This window comes from Hyperolius riggenbachi, chromosome 5, assembly GCF_040937935.1.
Source record: "Hyperolius riggenbachi isolate aHypRig1 chromosome 5, aHypRig1.pri, whole genome shotgun sequence".
NCBI lineage: Eukaryota > Metazoa > Chordata > Amphibia > Anura > Hyperoliidae > Hyperolius > Hyperolius riggenbachi.
The window spans coordinates 69,441,992-69,462,305 of NC_090650.1; the positions used below are offsets into that span (position 1 = coordinate 69,441,992).

General features: G+C 48.3%; 1 protein-coding gene across 1 annotated transcript in view; it reads left to right on the top strand.

The window, feature by feature from the left end:
- The first annotated feature begins 1,543 nt into the window (after positions 1-1,543).
- The window catches only part of PTPRN2 (protein tyrosine phosphatase receptor type N2), a 1,331,885-nt gene continuing 1,313,114 nt past the window's right edge, over positions 1,544-20,314 (top strand). Inside the window, exon 1 of the mRNA XM_068235852.1 lies at positions 1,544-1,836. Coding sequence (XP_068091953.1) covers positions 1,743-1,836 — 94 coding nt within the window. The 5' untranslated portion in view covers positions 1,544-1,742. The remainder of the gene's footprint in view (positions 1,837-20,314) is intronic.

Genomic DNA, 20,314 nt, shown 5'->3' on the forward strand with positions numbered 1-20,314 from the left:
CTAGCAGATTTTGAAACGCTTTTTCTTCTTTTTCTGTAGCGTTTCAGCTAGCGTTTTGCAGTTTTGTGTAGCGGTTTTGGTGTAGTAGATTTAATATATTGTTACAGTAAAGCTGTTACTGAACAGCTTCTGTAACAAAAACGCCGGCAAAACCGCTCTGAACAGGCGTTTTTCAGAGCGGTTTGCATTTTTCCTATACTTAACATTGAGGCAGAAACGCATCCACAATCCAAAAAAATGCCTCACCCCGGGAGTATGCGTTTCTGCAAAATGCCTCCCTCTCTGGTGTGCACCAGCCCATTGAAATACATTACCCAAGCGTATCCGCAAGCGGATCGCAAAACGCAGCCGAACCGCTCTGGTGTGCACTAGGCCCTAACACATGACACCAGTGCATATACTGATGTCATTACATGCACGGTTGTCACATGGGGCTCACAGTGACAATTGAAAAAGATGCTGGACACACCAGCGTGGCAGGTGAGCATTCAACACTCACCATGGGTATGGGACAGGAAACATTGGAACGTAGCGTGACCAAGCGTCTGAAGTGATGTAAAACGTCAGTCGCAAGCCCCAGCTTGGTGCGCGGCACCCCCACCTCTATCTCACCGCCACCACGCAGGCCCCACATATGGATGTCTGATTGTTATTGACCGCACTTTACTGCAAGTAACGCTGTTTACAACACAATAAACAGGGCGGAAGGTGCCCGGACTTTGCCTCTTTTTCTACCATTACCATGTCATATGGGACAGGACACACACACACGTGGGGCCACTGGCCGGGGGTCCGTCGGTTGTTGGGAAATTGTATGGCGTTACCGCCGCGCACCCAATCGAGGGCCCAGATTTTCAAGTACGCCTGATTGACTGTGTGGCCATTTTGAGACATCGATATCTGCGAGATTTGATCATGATGATCAAATCGGTTGAATATTCATGGTGAAAATCAAGTAATGTATGGAAACCTCAAACAACTGCTGCTTGAGGCCAATACAAATTGTGAAAAGCTAAGTCATCACCACCGAAGTAAAAATGTAAGGGCTTTTTTCCTGTACATAGCTGAATCGCAAATCGCTAGTGATTTTTAAATCGCTAGGGTTGCTACTTTATCATAGAAATCATGAGAAGTATTTTCCACAATAGTGATTCGATTTGCAAATCGCAATCGCTTTCTGGAGCGATTTTAACAGAGATAATGCAATGCAAATGAAAAATCGCAATCGCATAACCAAATTAATGAAAAATCGCAATTGCAATCGCTGGCGTTTGTGATTGCATTTGCTATGAAAACTCACTCCACACACAGTCATAGCACACACACACTAGACCGTGCCTTGCTCCTGCTGCCATCATGCTATTGTTCCTGCCTGTGCTATGTGTGCGCCTGTCCCCAGCTCGGTGCTCTGTGTGTGAGCCATGAGCAGGCAGCATTGAGCTTCATTCATCAGCACCGAAGGCAGCACATCTCGGCGCCCCATTCATCTCCTCCAGAGGCCGGCCTGCGGTTCATGTGACCAGCCGGGAGGGGGCGTGTCTTCAGAGTGGGCGGGCCGGTGCTGGTCGCTGTCCTGGGTGCTGAAGCTGATCAGGGAGGCTAGAGTGGAGCTAGAGGGAGATCGGGTACTGAGTGGCGACCATCCATCCCCCCTGCCTGTCCTGCTTCCCCCGCCGCCTGCACCCCGCCGTTCCCTCCTGGCTCTCCCGCACTCATGGACTATTAACACTGATGGATTAACCATGATGGGATCGCTGTACATTGCTCTCTTCCTGCTCTCGGCTTCCTCTCACCATCTGGCTGCGAGTGCTGCTTCTGCTGCTGACTCCAAATTCGGTGAGTGTCCCCTGCCTGCCTTCTTACCTCCCTGACTCTGCTGCCCCAAAGCCGGGGTCAAGGGGGATGGGAGGAGCTCCAGGAAGGATGGAGGTTGTGGGGGGCAGGGGGGAGGGGGGTGACACTGAGGGGCTACAGGTACAGCTGATGCATGTCAGCCACTTCAAGCAGTGTGACACTTCCATTCTGCTACAATGTAACCACTCTTTCTAATGGGGAGGAAGCAAGACAAAAAGGCTTCCTCCTCTTTCTAGCAAAAAAGTCTTTTAACCAAAGGTCAGTACACATGTTAGGTAAAGTCGGTACACACAAACGAGCTGTGTCCCTCAAACGATATTACCAGGCTAAAAGAAACGACAAATAGTTTGAACGATGTTGTTTTCACACACCGATATTCCAATCATTTATGTTGTATGAATACTGTGTGTGCAAGTGTAAGTTACATTATATGTGTCATGTATAATGTAACTTACGCTTTCGCACAAAGTATTCAAACAACGTAATTGATTGAAATATCGGTGTGTGTAAACAACATCATTTAAACTATTTATGATTTCTTTTTGTTTGGTAATATCGTTTGAGCGACACCGATCGTTTGAGTGTACCGACATTAATCTAATGTGTGTACAGACCTTTGGTTAAAAGACTATTTTGCTAGCATTCTGCAGCATAATGTCGTTTGAACAACATTGTGCATACTGGCCGACTACTCAATAGTCATCTGAATTGATCCATCAGTTACACTGGGCAGAGTAAAATATCGGTCACTTGACATTTATCGGTCACTTGTCATTTAACATCGTTTGGCATATTTTTTATACCAACTGTTGTCTGATACAATGATATCTGTTGTTCTTTGGACGGTTCAAATGACTTTTATTGAATGTGTGTACAGGGATTCATACTGCAACCCTGTTACCTACTGTGAGGAGTACAATGCAAATATTGAGTCACTTATAAAAGACACAATGCTTGGTTACTTATCTAAAGGTAACATGTCACAGCACTCTGTGCTGTATTTTTATCCAGAAAGTTTATTTTCTCTTCTTTGTTGTAAAATTCTGCCTAATGTCCGAATGTATTATTAATCTTGTTATGGTTATTTGCTGTACGTGTTTTAGAGTTGCAGTATACACACACTTGGGGTGCTGCTCAACTCAGAATACAGAAAGCTAGTTTTGCCTGCAGGGCTGTTTGTATACCACATGTCTGTCAATCTATTGAAATTAAAGTTTAGAGACTTATACAGTGGGATAAAAGAAAACAAACATTCATTTTTGAGTGGATGTTAAAGGATACTTAAGCCTTTGATAAAAAAAAATCACTTTTACTCACCTGGGGCTTCTACCAGCCCCCTGCAGTGGTCCTGTGCCCTTGCTGTTACTTGCGGATCCTCCTGTCCCCTGCTGCCAGCTAGTTTCGCTTCGCCGACAGGCCCGACAGGCCTGGCTAAGCATAGCCTTCTTCGCGTTCTGCGGACAGGAACGCGAAGAAGGAGATGTGTGGACAGGCCTTTTCAGGCGCAGTAAGGCTGTCAGCGAAAAACGAAACTAGCTGGCGGCGGGGGACAGGAGGATCCATGAGTGACTGCGAGGGCACGGGACCGCTGCAGGGGGCTGGTAGAAGCCACAGGCAAGTAAACTGTTTTTTTTTATCAAAGGCTTAAGTATCCCCTGAAACAGTTTAACTTTTTTTGCTTGTAGGAGAATTGGAATGAGAATCTGACTATGGCATTGACTACCAGCTCCTTGCCCCTATCCTCACCTGTCATCTGCCTGGCCTCGGTATTAGTGCATAAGGCAAGCCATAACTCCACTAATGGGTTGGGTATGGCTGGCACAAGTGGGGAATGCCAAGGGCAGGTGGTCACATGACAAGAATGGAAGGGGCTATGGCTGAGATTTCAAACCAGGAAAGACTGGGACTAGAATGAAAGACTGGGACTCAACAGAGCACAGCACATCCTCATTTGTACGTTTAGCCAGTGCTGCTGAGGTTCTCTGTATTATGCAGCCTTGCCACCACTGTGCAGTCATGGATCCCCTACAGTAGTGTTCCCCAACCCTGTCCCCAAGGCCCACCAACAGTACACGTGTTGCAGGAAACCACATGCAATCACAGTTGGAGTAATCAGTGTTGCAGCAGAGCTGATTAACTACCTCTGTGGATTCATACAAAACATGCAGTGTTGGTGGGCCTTGAGGACAGGGTTGGGCAACACTGCTCTACAGCAGGGCTGTGCAAACTTTTTGGATGAAGAGCCATATCACCGGTGTTGAGACTGCTGGGTAGCCGAACTAAGGAAATAAAACTACATTTTTTTCTGATTGCCTTTAGGTACAGTATGCCCATTATAGTTTTGTCAAATAAAACATTTCCAAGGGAAATAAATGATATACCATGCAGGGCGGGATTTCTGGAAAGGCCAAAAAGGCCCAGGCCTTGGGCGGCTTCAGCTCCAGGAGGTACCTGAACATGAAAGAGGGACTGCTATGGAGGAAAGAGGAGGTTGACAATGGGGAGCAACACATGAAAAGGGGAAACTGATGTCCAAGAGAGTTGTTCTTGAAAGAGTGGAGCTGCTGTACATGGATGGAAAAGGGGGCTACACATGGAATGGGAGGGGCGTTGCTGTACATAAATGGGCCTAGGGGCACAAAAAGTATAAATCAGGCTTTCACACCATGGGCTTGATTCACAAAAGCATGATAACTAGTGGTGCTCAAATACCCCTTTTTAAAATTCGAGTTTGGTCGAATTCGAATAGTAAATTATTCGAGGTCAGTCGAATATTCGAGTCGAATAAATTTTACTATTCGATTCGACCTCGGACTTCGAGCTCACTATTCGAGTCGGTATTCGAGCTCATTATTCGAGCTGACTATTCGAATTGGCCTTAAATAGCTTCCCAACACTTGTTTTGAGGGTTAATGATGCAAGAAACATATTTTTTTCCAAGTGACAACAGCAAGTGATTATGTGGGGATGTTCCTTTAAAAAAAAAAAAAGGTGAAAAGAGAAGTTGTGTCCAGAATTTTGTTCAGTACTGTATATACTTCTTCTTCTTCTTCTTCTTTATCTTCTATATCTTCTTCTTCTTCTTCTATATCTTCTTCTTCTTCTTCATCTTCTTCTTCTTCTTCTTCATCTTCTTCATCTTCATCTTCTTCATCTTCTTCTTCATCTTCTTCATCTTCTTCATCTTCATCTTCTTCATCTTCTTCTTCATCTTCTTCATCTTCTTCATCTTCATCTTCTTCATCTTCTTCTTCATCTTCTTCATCTTCATCTTCTTCATCTTCTTCTTCTTCTTCTTCTTCTTCTTCTTCTTCATCTTCTTCTTCATCTTCTTCATCTTCTTCTTCATCTTCTTCATCTTCATCTTCTTCATCTTCTTCTTCATCTTCTTCATCTTCTTCTTCTTCTTCTTATTCATCTTCTTCATCTTCTTCTTCTTCTTCTTCATCTTCTTCATCTTCATCTTCTTCTATATCGTCTTCTTCTTCACTTATTTCTCTTTTCATTTTTTTTTTTTTTAAAGAAATGCAGCTATTTTTGAGCGTAACAACAAATAGCTGGTGGCGCACGCATGTTGGAAGCGCCATTGTATGTGCTCCCTGGCAGTGGAAACACACAGACAGCAGGAGGTAAATTTAGCAGCAGGAGGAGGAGGATGAGTGTGTGGCAGCATGCAGTCAATGAGGCAGGCAGCGTGACATAATAGCCCTGGTACCTAGCGGTGATACCATGGCTGTAAATAAACACAACAGGAGGTCCCAGACAGCGGTCGTGCAGCCCACATTGTGTCCAATACACAACTGGGACAACACAGTTTTCAACCCGGGCACCTCAGAAAAATTAAACCTTTTTTTGTAATGGTTTTGTAGTTTTGGTTTTACAACCAATTACACAGATATATAGCTATTTTTTGACGTAATAGCTGGTGGCAGAGTGGCAGCACAAGGTAAATCTGTGTACCCTGGCGGTGGGAAACACAGACAGACAGCAGCAGCAGCAGGAGGAGGAATGGAGGAGAGTAATTATGTGAGCAGCTATTGTTTGACGTAATAGCTGGTGGCAGTGTGGCAGCAGAAGGTAATTCTGTGTACCCTGGCAGTGGGAAACACAGACAGACAGCAGCAGCAGGAGGAATGGAGGAGTAGTGTGAGTGTGGCAGCAGGTAGGCAGCGTGACATAATAGCCCTGGTACCTAGCGGTGATACCAGGGCCGTAAATAAACACAACAGGAGGTTCCAGACAGCGGTCGTGCAGCCCACATTGTGTCCAATACACAACTGGAACAACACAGTTTTCAACCCGGGCACCTCAGAAAAATTAAACCTTTTTTTTTTTAATGGTTTGTTTGGTTTCGGTTTTGCAACCAATATAGCTATTGTTTGACGTAATAGCTGGTGGCAGAGTGGCAGCAGAAGAAGGTCATTCTGTGTACCCTGGCAGTGGGAAACACAGACAGACAGCAGAAGGGCAGTACACAGCAGCCCACTGTAGGTGTAAAATGTGTGGCTGCAGGCGACGTAATAGTCAAAGTGAACCAGGCTGGCTTAGTGAGCAGGAGCCAGGAGGTGGTAAAGGGTGGTAAGGCACATTAACGATGGTTCCGGCAGCCAGTTCATGTCCCCCTCTCGCCGACAACAGGGGCCAGGAACTCGCCTTCCACCCACGCCTGGTTCATCTTGAGAAACGTCAGTCTGTCCACAGACTTGTGAGACAGACGTGAGCGTTTCTCGGTGACCACGCCACCAGCTGCACTGAAGCAGCGCTCGGACAGCACGCTGGAAGGGGGGCAGGACAGCACTTCCAGGGCGTACTGCGCTAGCTCGCTCCAGATCTCCATGCGCTTGACCCAATACTCCATGGGATCAACAGGGGCATCGCTGTCAAGCCCGCTGTACGACCCCATGTAGTCAGCCACCATGCGGGTCAGGCGCTGGCTGTGACCGGAGGAGGATGCTGCTGCATGCATCTCCTCTCTAGTCACTGCTGCCGGAGCCTCTACAGTCCTGTAGAGCTCGTGGCTGAGAGACAGCAGGTCTGTGGGGCGCTTGCTGCTGCTGGATGCAGGCACCTGCTGCTGCCTCTGTGCTGGCTGCTGGACAGTGGGGGTGGAAGGCTGGGGGAAGGCTTCCTCCAAGCGCTCAACAAGGGCCTGCTGCAAGCTCCTTATTTGTTGCGCTGGGTCTCCTCCTGCAGGCGGCAGGAACTGGCTCAACTTCCCCTTGAGGCGTGGGTCCAACATCATGCTGATCCAGATGTCCTCCCTCTGCTTCATCTGGATCACCCTGGGGTCCCTGCGCAGGCACGCCAGCATGTGCGCTGCCATTGGGAAGAGGCGGGCCACGTCTGCTGGCACATCGACGTCAGTGCTGTCCTCATCCTCCTCCTCTGCCGCCTCATCCTCTCTCCACCCCCGCACCAACTCAGCTGCGCTGTGCTGATCCCCCTCATCAGCAGCCAGGTCAGGGACCTCCACCAAGTCCTCCTCCTCCTCCCCCTCAGAGGTGGACTGCGCAGCTGGTTGCCGCTCCTGCTGGTCCAAGGCTGCCGCTCCCTGTTCCAGCAAACCATCGAGGGCCCTGTTCAGCAGAGAAACCAGGGGCACCCACTCGCAGACCATAGCATGGTCCCTGCTCACCATGTTTGTGGCCTGCAGGAAGGGAGCCAGCACAAAGCACAACTGCTGCATGTGCCTCCAGTCATCATCGGGGACGATGGACGGGATGTTGCTGGTCTTGTCCCTTCTCCGAGCTGCGGAAACAGTGGCCAGGGCAAGGTACTGGTTGACAGCGTGCCTCTGTTCAACCAGACGCTCCAACATCGCCAGGGTGGAGTTCCAGCGAGTCGGAACGTCAATGATCAGCCGATGGCGTGGCAGATCCAGCTCCTTTTGCACGTCTTCCAGGCTCGCACAGGCTGCAGCCGAGCGCCGGAAGTGACGCACAACATTCCTTGCCGTTTCCAGCAGTTCGCCCATCCCCTGGTAGGTGCGCAGGAACTTCTGCACCACCAGGTTCAGCACGTGGGCAAGACAGGGGATGTGGGTCAGGTTTCCCCTGTCTATGGCAGCAACCAGATTGGCCCCATTGTCGGACACCACCTCTCCGACTCTGAGGCCTCTGGGGGTCAGCCAAATCCTCTCCTGCTCCTGGAGTTTGGCCAACACGTGGGCTGCCGTCAGCTTGGTCTTGCCAAGGCTGACCAAGTGCAGCAGCGCTTGGCAGTGGCGGGCCTTCACGCTGCTGCTGAGGCGGGGGGTTTGGCCAGGTGTGGCGGAGGATGGCAGAGGATCGGAGGAACCCGCTGCAGTTCCCCTGACCCTGCGGGGTGGCACCACCCACTGTGTTGCTGCTGCTGCTGCTGCTGTGCCCGCTGCTGCTCTCCCATCCTCACCCCCTTCCACCAAGCTGACCCAGTGGACAGTGAAGGACAGGTAGCGGCCTGTCCCGAAGCGGCTGCTCCAGGAGTCCATGGTGACGTGGACCCTTTCACCAACCGCGTGCTCCAGCCCTCGCTCCACATTGGCCATCACAAAGCGGTGCAGTGCTGGAATGGCCTTGCGGGAGAAAAAGTGTCTGCTGGGGAGCTGCCAGTCTGGGGCTGCACAAGCAAGCAGCGCCCGCATGTCGCTCCCCTCCTGCACGAGCGTGTACGGCAGGAGTTGGGAGCACATGGCCCGTGCCAGCAAGCCGTTCAGCTGCCGCACGCGACGGCTGCTGGGAGGCAGAGCCCTAACCACCCCCTGGAAGGACTCGCTCAAAAGGCTCTTGCGTGGCCTTTTGCTGACACGGGAATCACCAGACACAGCGGAGGAGGCCACTGAGGACTGGCTGCCAGAACAGGCCTCAGTGTCGGCGGCAGGAGTTGCAGAGGGGGGAGGAGCAGTGCGTTTCCGCACTCCTGCTGGTGCTGCTGGAGGAGCAGGAGGGCGGGTGGCTGCTGTTGCTGCTGCTGAAGGCTGTGCAGTGATGGGTGTGGTGCCACTGCCAGCACCAGATGCCTTCAGCCTCTGGAACTCCTCATGCTGGTGGAAATGTTTAGCCGCAAGGTGGTTGATCAGCGAGCTGGTGCTGAACTTTAAGGGGTCTGCACCTCTGCTCAACTTCCGCTGACAGTGGTTGCAAGTGGCGTACTTGCTGTACACAGTGGGCATGGTGAAAAAGCGCCAGATTGGTGACAGAAACATCCCCCTACGGCATGGAAGCGCTGCTGCCTGTCTCCCTGTGGTGGTTGGGGGGGGGGCTTGGGTGCGGCTGGTGGTGGTACTGGCTGATGCTGCTGCTGCTGCTGCTGAGCCTGAGACACCAGCAGGCTGTGGGTCGCTGCCAATGCTTGCAATGATGCGCCTCCTTGCAAGGCCCACAAGCGCATCCTCCTCCTCCTCCGAGCTGCTGAGGACGACATCCCCTGGAGGTGGTGGCACCCAGTCTCTGTCTGTCACCGGGTCATCAACATCATCCTCCCCCTCCTCAAACATGTCCTGCTGGGATGATGACCCCCCAAACTCCTCTCCTGATGCATGGATGGGCTGCTTGACTGTCGCCACAGTCTTGCTGTCCAATCCCTCATCCCCCAAAGTGCCCATCAGCATCTCCTCCTCAAAATCGCCAACAACAGCAGACAATTGACTCATCATGCCTGGGGTCAAAAGAGTGCTGAATGAGAGGTCGGCGACTGACGGTGAACTGGCCTCCTCCCCAGACCCTGCTGGGCGGCTGCTGCGAACAGGGGTGGTGGTGGTGGTGGTGGTGAGGGTGGAGGCCTCGGATGCAGAGCTGATGGCGGGCTGCTCATCCTCCGTCATGAGTTGCACCACAGTGTCTGCATCCTTTTCCTCAATGGGACGTTTCCGACCCGGCTGGAGGAAAATCGGAGCAGGTGCTACACGCTGCTGCTGCTGTGTCTCTGCAGCGTGAGTTGCAGATGCTCCTGCTGGGCGGCGCCCAAGGCGTCCACGGCCAGTGGCTATGGGAGGAATGTTAGCCACTGACGCTGCTGCTGCTGCTGCGGAACTGTGCATGGTGGCGCGCCCGCGGCCGCGGCTTGCCACAATGCTGCTCCCTCTCCTCCTGATTCCCTTGCTGCCCTTCCCCTTGCCCAAACCGCGCTGGCTGCCACTTCCAGACATCTTCAATGTTTTGGGCGTATAGACAAAAGTTTTTTAAAAGGGCGGGTGAAAAGTGGGGTACTTTAATGGAGTGGGTTGGTTGGTGAGGTGACTGAGTGAGTGTCCCCTAGTACAGTAAGTAAGTAGTAACAGTCAGGAAGTACAACTAGCAGTTACAATAATCAGTAGTAATCACAAGTAAATTTAGTGTGTGTACACTCAGACAGTGAGTGCACGCAGGCAGGAGCTAGTAGCCTATGAACACAGTGACTGAGTGTCCTAGACTCCTAGTACAGTAAGAGTAAGTAGTAGCAGTAAGAAGAACTAACTAATTACAATAATCAATCAGCGATCAGAAGGAAATGGAGTGTGGGTGTGTGTACACTCAGACAGTGAGTGCACGCACGCAGGAGCTAGTAGCCTATGAACACAGTGACTGAGTGTCCTAGACTCCTAGTACAGTAAGAGTAAGTAGTAACAGTAAGAAGAACTAACTAATTACAATAATCAATCAGCGATCAGAAGGAAATGGAGTGTGGGTGTGTGAACACTCAGACAGTGAGTGCACGCAGGCAGGAGCTAGTAGCCTATGAACACAGTGACTGAGTGTCCTAGACTCCTAGTACAGTAAGAGTAAGTAGTAACACCAGTAAGTAGAACTAACTAATTACAATAATCAATCAGCGATCAGAAGGAAATGGAGTGTGGGTGTGTGTACACTCAGACAGTGAGTGCACGCAGGCAGGAGCTAGTAGCCTATGAACACAGTGACTCAGTGTCCTAGACTCCTAGTACAGTAAGAGTGAGTAAGTACAAGTAGTAACAGTAAGTAGAACTAACTAATTACAATAATCAATCAGCGATCAGAAGGAAATGGAGTGTGGGTGTGTGTACACTCAGACACTGAGTGCACGCACGCAGGAGCTAGTAGCCTATGAACACAGTGACTGAGTGTCCTAGACTCCTAGTACAGTAAGAGTAAGTAATAACAGTAAGTAGAACTAACTAATTACAATAATCAATCAGCGATCAGAAGGAAATGGAGTGTGGGTGTGTGTACACTCAGACAGTGAGTGCACGCACGCAGGAGCTAGTAGCCTATGAACACAGTGACTGAGTGTCCTAGACTCCTAGTACAGTAAGAGTAAGTAATAACAGTAAGTAGAACTAACTAATTACAATAATCAATCAGCGATCAGAAGGAAATGGAGTGTGGGTGTGTGTACACTCAGACAGTGAGTGCACGCACGCAGCAGCTAGTAGCCTATGAACACAGTGACTGAGTGTCCTAGACTCCTAGTACAGTAAGAGTAAGTAGTAACAGTAAGAAGAACTAACTAATTACAATAATCAATCAGCGATCAGAAGGAAATGGAGTGTGGGTGTGTGTACACTCAGACACTGAGTGCACGCACGCAGGAGCTAGTAGCCTATGAACACAGTGACTGAGTGTCCTAGACTCCTAGTACAGTAAGAGTAAGTAATAACAGTAAGTAGAACTAACTAATTACAATAATCAATCAGCGATCAGAAGGAAATGGAGTGTGGGTGTGTGTACACTCAGACAGTGAGTGCACGCACGCAGGAGCTAGTAGCCTATGAACACAGTGACTGAGTGTCCTAGACTCCTAGTACAGTAAGAGTAAGTAATAACAGTAAGTAGAACTAAATAATTACAATAATCAATCAGCGATCAGAAGGAAATGGAGTGTGGGTGTGTGTACACTCAGACACTGAGTGCACGCACGCAGGAGCTAGTAGCCTATGAACACAGTGACTGAGTGTCCTAGACTCCTAGTACAGTAAGAGTAAGTAGTAACAGTAAGAAGAACTAACTAATTACAATAATCAATTAGCGATCAGAAGGAAATGGAGTGTGGGTGTGTGTACACTCAGACAGTGAGTGCACGCACGCAGGAGCTAGTAGCCTATGAACACAGTGACTGAGTGTCCTAGACTCCTAGTACAGTAAGAGTAAGTAATAACAGTAAGAAGAACTAACTAATTACAATAATCAATTAGCGATCAGAAGGAAATGGAGTGTGGGTGTGTGTACACTCAGACAGTGAGTGCACGCACGCAGCAGCTAGTAGCCTATGAACACAGTGACTGAGTGTCCTAGACTCCTTGTACAGTAAGAGTAAGTAATAACAGTAAGTAGAACTAACTAATTACAATAATCAATCAGCGATCAGAAGGAAATGGAGTGTGGGTGTGTGTACACTCAGACAGTGAGTGCACGCACGCAGGAGCTAGTAGCCTATGAACACAGTGACTGAGTGTCCTAGACTCCTAGTACAGTAAGAGTAAGTAGTAACAGTAAGAAGAACTAACTAATTACAATAATCAATCAGCGATCAGAAGGAAATGGAGTGTGGGTGTGTGAACACTCAGACAGTGAGTGCACGCAGGCAGGAGCTAGTAGCCTATGAACACAGTGACTGAGTGTCCTAGACTCCTAGTACAGTAAGAGTAAGTAGTAACACCAGTAAGTAGAACTAACTAATTACAATAATCAATCAGCGATCAGAAGGAAATGGAGTGTGGGTGTGTGTACACTCAGACAGTGAGTGCACGCAGGCAGGAGCTAGTAGCCTATGAACACAGTGACTCAGTGTCCTAGACTCCTAGTACAGTAAGAGTGAGTAAGTACAAGTAGTAACAGTAAGTAGAACTAACTAATTACAATAATCAATCAGCGATCAGAAGGAAATAGAGTGTGTGTTGTGTGTGTACACTCAGACAGTGAGTGCGCACACGCAGGAGGTAGTAGTAGCCTATATGAACAGTGACAGTGAGTGTCCCTACGGGTACAGTAAGAGTAAGTAGTAAGTAAGTACAACTAACAATAATCAAACAGTAATGAGAAGGAAATAGAGTGTGTGTACACACAGACAGTGAGTGAGTGCACACACGCAGGAGCTAGCTAGTAGCCTATAAACAGTGACAGTCAGTGAGTGTCCTACTCCTAGTACAGTATAACTACAATACTATTAGTAAAGGACAGCAGAAATACTGGTATAGAATATGAGAGAAATAAACAGAGGACAGCTGCCCACAGAGGCAAGGCCCCCCTGAGGCCTAAACCTGTAAGCTTGCAGCAGCTGCCTGCAGTTCTCTAATGTAACACACAAGCTACTAACTAAAATACAATGTCTATCTAACTAACAACAATATAGGTGTATATGGCAGGTGTAGGTGAGCAAAAACGCTAGGTAAATGACCACAATAGAGCACTTGCTAAGCCAAAGCACAAAGGAGCAACTCTCTCTCTGTACAAGTCTCAGGCAAGCATGGAAAAACCTAACATGGCGGCCGCTATTTATAGGGTAGGGGCTGGCCAGGGTCCCCCTCTGTGATTGGCTGCCGTCAGAGGGCCTGGGAGCCCTCTGATTGGCTCTAAGGACATCAATCTGGGCTATGACGCTATTCGAGCTCGGTACCGAGCTCGAATAGCGCCGGGTGGCTCGAATAGCTCGAATAGTGAATGGGCTATTCGAGTGTACTCGGATAGCCCATTCGAATAGCTCCAGCTATTCGGAGCTCGAATACCGAGCTCGAATAGCTGAAAAAGAGCTCGAATATTCGAACTACTCGAATATTCGAGCTCTGCTGAGCACCACTGATGATAACTGCTATCACGGCAGTTATCACGCGATCTGCCCCGCAAAGGTTTGCGTGCCTAAAGGAATAAGTTCGCGTGTAAACGAAGGAATGCGCGTGGAACTCGCACTTAATCGCGCGCAAACCTTCGTTTACACGCGAACATTATCCTTGCGCGCGGCAGATCGCTTGATAACTGCCGTGATAGCAGTTATCACACTTTTTTTAGTGAATCAAGCCCCATGTATGATGTCACTATGTTCCCTTCAGTGTGCAGTGACATTGGCTAATGATTGGCTGCTGCTTACAAAGTGGTGGCTGCTAATGAGTGGCTGCTGCTTACAAAGTGGTGGCAGCTAATGAGTGGCTGCTGCTGGCATATGTGGCTACCCTTCACTCTTCAAGTCCAGGCCTATGTCTCTCTTTTTCCTCCCTCCCCACTGGAACTTTTGCAGCCATTTCTTAGTATTCCTATAGTGATCACTATTAGGACTACAAAAAATGGTTGCCATTTTCCAGTGATTACTAAGTATACACTCGAGTGGCCATTTCTTTGTAGTTCTACACTAATTCCTATGGATGGTCAGGAGAGGCAGAACAGTGACACATTATGGCCTAAATATTGATGCATGTGGTGCCACAGCAACAGCTTGTGGGCCGCATGCAATTAAAATCACAAAGAGCTTTGGGGGCCACTGGAAAATGCTCAGTGGGCTGCATTTGGCCCTCGGGCCGGACTTTGGACACCCCTGCTCTACAGGATTGCATTAAAGCAAACCCGTGAGGAATAACACTTCATACCTAGATACCTCTGGATGATACAGAGCTTCCCAGATCCTCCTCAAGCTAAGCACTGCTTCCTGGGATCCTCTCCTGGGCAGCATTCCTGTCCATGAACAGGTTAAACATTTAGCAAAATGCTTATGCCACTACTAATATACATCAATGGAAGGTCCAGGGATCCCTTAGTGATTTATAACGTGGCCACTATGGAGAATGCTGCAGCCAGAAAGATTGGCGGTAGCCCTTAGCGTGTGATGTGACACGGACGTCACGCAGCCAGATTGGAATGTCCTCTGTCCTGATAGCTAGCTGTGATTGGATACCTCTAAAGCCAACTTCTGAAGAGCTGCAAAAAATCCAAACAAAAGTTCAGCAGTATGATCCTGGCCTATGCTTCTTTTATATACAGTATATATTTTTTTTGCATTTGTATACATATATTTTCTTTTCCTGGACTGTTGTTATTAGCTAAGGGCATTCCAGTAGGAGTTTACAAAGGTTGTGACTACAGCGGGCCCTTTGAATAGAGGGGCCTACCAGGAGGAGCAGTTAAAAAAGTTTCGGCCAATTGTTTTTTATCGTAATATATGGGCGCGATTGTTATTTTTCCTAATATACCTAGCCGTTAGCAGGCAGCTGCGATTAAATTGAAATTTATTGTATTATTGTTAGTGGGGATCAGGAGGTGTTAAGGTTAGGCACTACTAGGGGGGTCTTTGGGTTAAGCACCCTTAGGGGGGACTTAGAGTTAAACACCACTTAGGCCTTAGGGTTGGGCACCACCAGGAGGGTCTTAGGGTTCAGCACCACCAGGGGGATCTAAGAGTTAGGCACCACCAGGGGAGGGTTCTATGCGAGAGTAGAGAGAGGTTAGTATATAATTAGGTTGTACATTATTGGTAAATTTACTGATAATGTAATACATGAATCAAATTGTTATTTACCGTTTTTGTTATTGTTATTTAAAGTTGCACTTAAATTGTTATTTACCGTTATTGTTAGTAATAATGTTATTTAACGTTGCGCCTAAAAAGCTCGCGACTTTTTCAAATGTATGCCAACCAGGGCCTTCATTGATGTTATGGTGGTGGTAAAGCTAGTCGTACACAGGCCCGATAGTCCATCAATCCCTACTTGATTAGAATTCAATCAGATTGTTATTGATGCCTACATTAAGGCTACTTGCACACCAAGACGTTGCATTAGGTGCTACGTTAAGGTCGCATAACGTGCACCTAACGCAAGGCCTGGTGCTCTTCGATGTGGACGTCAGAGTGAGCCGCATTGTGCAGCTCACTCTGGCGTCCGTGATGCCGTGATGCGTACTCTTGGATGCATGCGGCATCACGTAGTCCCGCCGGCCAATCGCCGCACAGAGCGGCCGCACCAGGAAGTAAACACTGCACGTCACAACGTGCAGTGAATATTAATTAGCCTGGCTACTCTCCGCTCTTCCTCAACATGACTGAGCATGTGCAAACAGTCTAACGCGGCTTAAGCTGCTGTAACGCTACAGTATGCTGCACTTTCGGAAGAACGGGCAGCGTTACATGTAACGCAACGTGGGCAGTGTGAACAGCCCACTTGTGTTACATTGCTGTGCTTTGGGGGAGCGTTACAGGCTGCACTAACATGCGCCTGTAACGTCTTAGTGTGTAAGCAGCCTTAAAGAGACTCTGTAACAACAAAAACCTCCCCTGGGGGGTACTCACCTCGGGTGGGGGAAGCCTCCGGATCCTAATGAGGCTTCCCACGCCGTCCTCTGTCCCTCAGGGGTCTCGCTGCAGCCCTCCGAACAGCCGGCGACAGACCCGACTGTAGATTCAATATTTACCTTTGCTGGCTCCAGCGGGGGCGCTGTGGCGACTTTCGGCACGGAAATAGACGGAAATACCCGATCTCCGTCGGGTCCGCTCTACTGCGCAGGCGCCGGAAACTTGCGCCTGCGCAGTAGAGCAGACCCGACGGCGATCGGGTATTTCCGCCTACTTCGGCGCCGAGAGGCATCAGAGCGCCTGCGCAGGAGCCAGGAAGGTAAATATTGCGTCACGGCTGTACGGAGGGCTACAGCGAGACCCCCGAGGGACGCAGGACGGCGTGGGAAGCCTCATTAGGATCCTGAGGCTTCCCCCACCCGAGGTGAGTACCCCCCAGGGGCCGTTTTGTCGTTACAGTTCCTCTTTAAAGGTCAACTAAATTTTTGTAGATTTCAGCAGTTATATATCAAGCATTGTTCAAACCATACGGCTGGATACAGTGCAATATTATGGACCATTGATCTCACACGGCTTCAGTATCTCTGATATATTGATCCACTGACCAAAATCCATTATAAGGGAATTTATCAGTGTTTTGGCAATAGATGACCAATACATGCCGGGAATTTACCTTCTTAAAACAGAAGGTATTTGCGATTATTGAGGATGAAGTGAGCATATGATGTATCCCACAATGCATCACTGCTGAATATGCAAATTGTCCCTTTGTTGTCCTGTAACCAGAACCACTTGAATACAATGATGTGTCAGCTTGTTAATTGTTCAGAGTCACAATAATTTAACAAGCATACAGACTGTTTCGGATTGGTTGATTCTCAGCAGTGCATGGCATGGATTAATATGGCTTTATGGGGTAGGACTTAAATCACCCAGAGTTACAGATTGTCCTAGGAGTGTAGATCCCAGTGGTTGAATTGGCTGGAAAGCAATTGGAAAAATCCATAAGGGTCTGAGCACACTAACGCGCTTCTGCTTTTTTTTTAATCTGTCATTTGATGTGTTTCTGAGAAGCGGATAGAAGCACGTTAGTTTGCTCAGGCTCTAAGTGTATGACCAGCCTAATAGTCACCTTTATGGAGTGTATGCACTGAAATGCGTTTAGCAGAATAACATGCGTAAAGTCTTAGGCCTCGTTTACAGCAACGCGTACGATCGCACGCCATCTGCGCTACTATGTGCTGCGCTGTTGATTGCATTCACTACAGTGGGTCAGCGCTGTGATTCCCGAAAAATGCATGCAGCAGTGCGATAGCGCATCACACTGTTGCGCACCGCACAAAATGGTAACAGTAGAAGGGCTGTCTATGCCCTTCTACCTTTCTTGCATGTTGCACACTATGCCCGCTGCTGAAATGCGCACGGCAGCATGTAAAATCTGAACGAGGCCTTACTGCTAGATGAGTAGAGCAGAATGCAACATTACATACGTAATGTTACATTACATTACATATAATGCATTACGCTTTACTCATCATGCGCATATAATTCTTCTTAAAGTGTGAGATCACAACACCAATGAAGTAGGCACTCAAATGGCGTATATAAACTTTAGTTTATCTAAATCGTTGCAGAACACAACATGTTTCAGGGAAACCCCGAAACATGTTGTGTTCTGCAACGATTTAGATCAGTGGTCCTTAAACTAAGACCCACGGGCCAAATGCCAAATGTGGCCCCCTTAAGCTTTTTAACTGGCACCCCACTCTCAAAATCTATTACTTATAGATGCGGTCCACTGTATCTTTAAATATCTGCACCTCATGTATAGAATAGCAGTGCTGGCACCACCTATCCACATGGATCCAATTGGACTGCAGGTTGTCACCTGGGTATGCTTTACTGTCTGTAGCAAAGATGTGTTAGGCACCACATAAATGGCTGTTTCTTCTCCGGAGGAAGAGTCCTCCTCTATGATGCAAGACATACTATCTGCACATGCTGTGTTGGGGGGCACACTATCGGATTTGGTTAAAAGCAAGACATAAGGGCTGCACATGTTAATAGGTAATAGTTTACACTACCTAGGCTCAATGTAATGTTTTCTACATCTTATGTATGTTCCGCCCCCCCAGCAGTCTGAAGTATGTTGACCCGGCCCTTGACCGAAAAAGTTTGGGGACCCCTGATTTAGTTTATATACTCCTTCATTGGTGTTGTGCATATGCTTAGTGTGGAGTGGTGACCCACAGAGGGATAGTGCTCCGTCGGACTAGGTGTGTTGAGCCTGGGGAGAGCGACCAGTCCAGGAAATCTTGTGTTAGGGCTGGTGCACACCGGAGCGATTCTGGAGCGTTTTTTAAAACACTTGCAGGGGGAAAACCACTTGGCTAAAGAGAAGTGAAGGGGATGGTGCACACCAGAGCGGTTCGCATTTTTTAGATTTCTGAGGCGTTCCTGTCTCAATGTTAAGGTATAGGAAAGTGTAAAACCGCTCTGAAAACCGTTAGATCAGAGCGGTTTTCCAGGCGTTTTTGTTAAAGAAGCTGTTCAGTAACAGCTTTTACTGTAACAATATTTGTAATCTGCTACACAAAAATGCTCCAAAAAATGCTAGGCATGTTTAGGAAATGTCTCTAAACATGCCTAGGAATCGCTCTGAAATCTGCTTCAAAAACCTCTAGCGTTTTGCAGATCTGCTAGAGGTTTTTGGTGTGCACTGGGCCTTAAAGTGTGAGATCCACAGGTCCAAATGCAGGGCTATGGATTCGGAGTCAAGGAGTCGGAGCAATTTTTAGGTACCTGGAGTCAGAGTTGTCTTTTCATAAACTAAGGAGTCGGAGTTGGAGTCAGATAATTTTTGTACCCACTCCATAGGCCTTCAAGTACTGTGGAGTGGGAGTAGAAGAGATGGAGCAATTTTGGGTACCTGGAGTCGGAGTCGGTAGTTTTATAAACTGGGGAGTCGAATGATTTTTGTATGAACTCCACAGCCCTGTTCAAATGTAGATCGTTACCTCAGACCCTCCAGAGGCTTCCCACATCCTTCTCCCCTCTACCGGTCCAGTGTTGGGACTAGGCCTGACAGATAAATCAATTTTAAACCGAAATCGTGATCACCAAGATCGCAATTTCGGAATCGTCAAAGCGGCGATTATCGTGATGACGTCATTTCCACATGGGGATGTTTGAAGAAGCGGCTTCAAACTTACCCAAAGTCCCGGCGTTTTCGGCCCGCAGCATTGGACATACCTTCCGCACGAGTCCAACGCTGTCCATCACCGTCTGCCGGCTCTTGTGCTTGCAAAGCTCCGGGTTCCTGTATGTCACATGACATACAGGAAGTATTCCGTGCATTAGAAACTGCAGGAAGGCGAAGTGGTTAGATGGGCATCGCTGGACTCGTGTTGGAAGAGAGACAGGGAACAGAGGGGCAACGAACAGGCACAGACGGGGCACAAAGCTTGATTTGAAGAAAATCGTGAATCGAATTGAAATCGCAATTTCAGACAGAGACCGCTCAATTAAATTTTTTCCTAAAATCGTTCAGGCCTAGTTGGGACCCTCAGAAGTTTGCGGCCGAGTTCCCGTATGAGAGCAAGAGTGGCCGCATTGTGCAGGACGCATCATGTCTGCACAGAAGCAAGGAGCCGCTGCTTGGGTTTGGCGGAAAAAGCTTAGCCTGTGCTAGTGCGCAGGTGCGAGCATTCTGCACCTGTGCATTGCGGTCGAGCTCCATTGACAAGCCCTTGTAGATGGGCCTCAGGGAGTTCCGGCTCTGGAACAGGGAGGAAGAGGGGAAGGGGAAGCCTCTACCTATGTTAGTACCCATTTAGGGCACTTCTTTCACTACAGGTACACTTTAACGCAGTTGACTGCATAAGCCCCTATATGTGCTTTGAACAGTGGTAATACTAATCAAACTCTTCACCTCTCCCTACTTACAAGTGTTCTATATCATGTAACTATTATGTACAGAGGATTTGAGGCTGCCCAGTGTAAAAGTTGTACTCTGCCACTGTTTCTGACCTTTAGGCAGGGAACACACTTGTCTTTCAGTTTTCTGCGTGCGTTTTTCTGCGTATGTTTTCTGCACACCAAGTGTGTTTCTATGCAGAAAAACGCATGCGTTTTTTCACAGCAGCTAATGTAATTGATAGAGAAAACATGCAGAATGTCTGTTTTTTTTCTGCACGTGAAAAACACATTAAGTGTTATCTAGCCCATTGATTAACATGAGTTCTCAGTTTTTCCG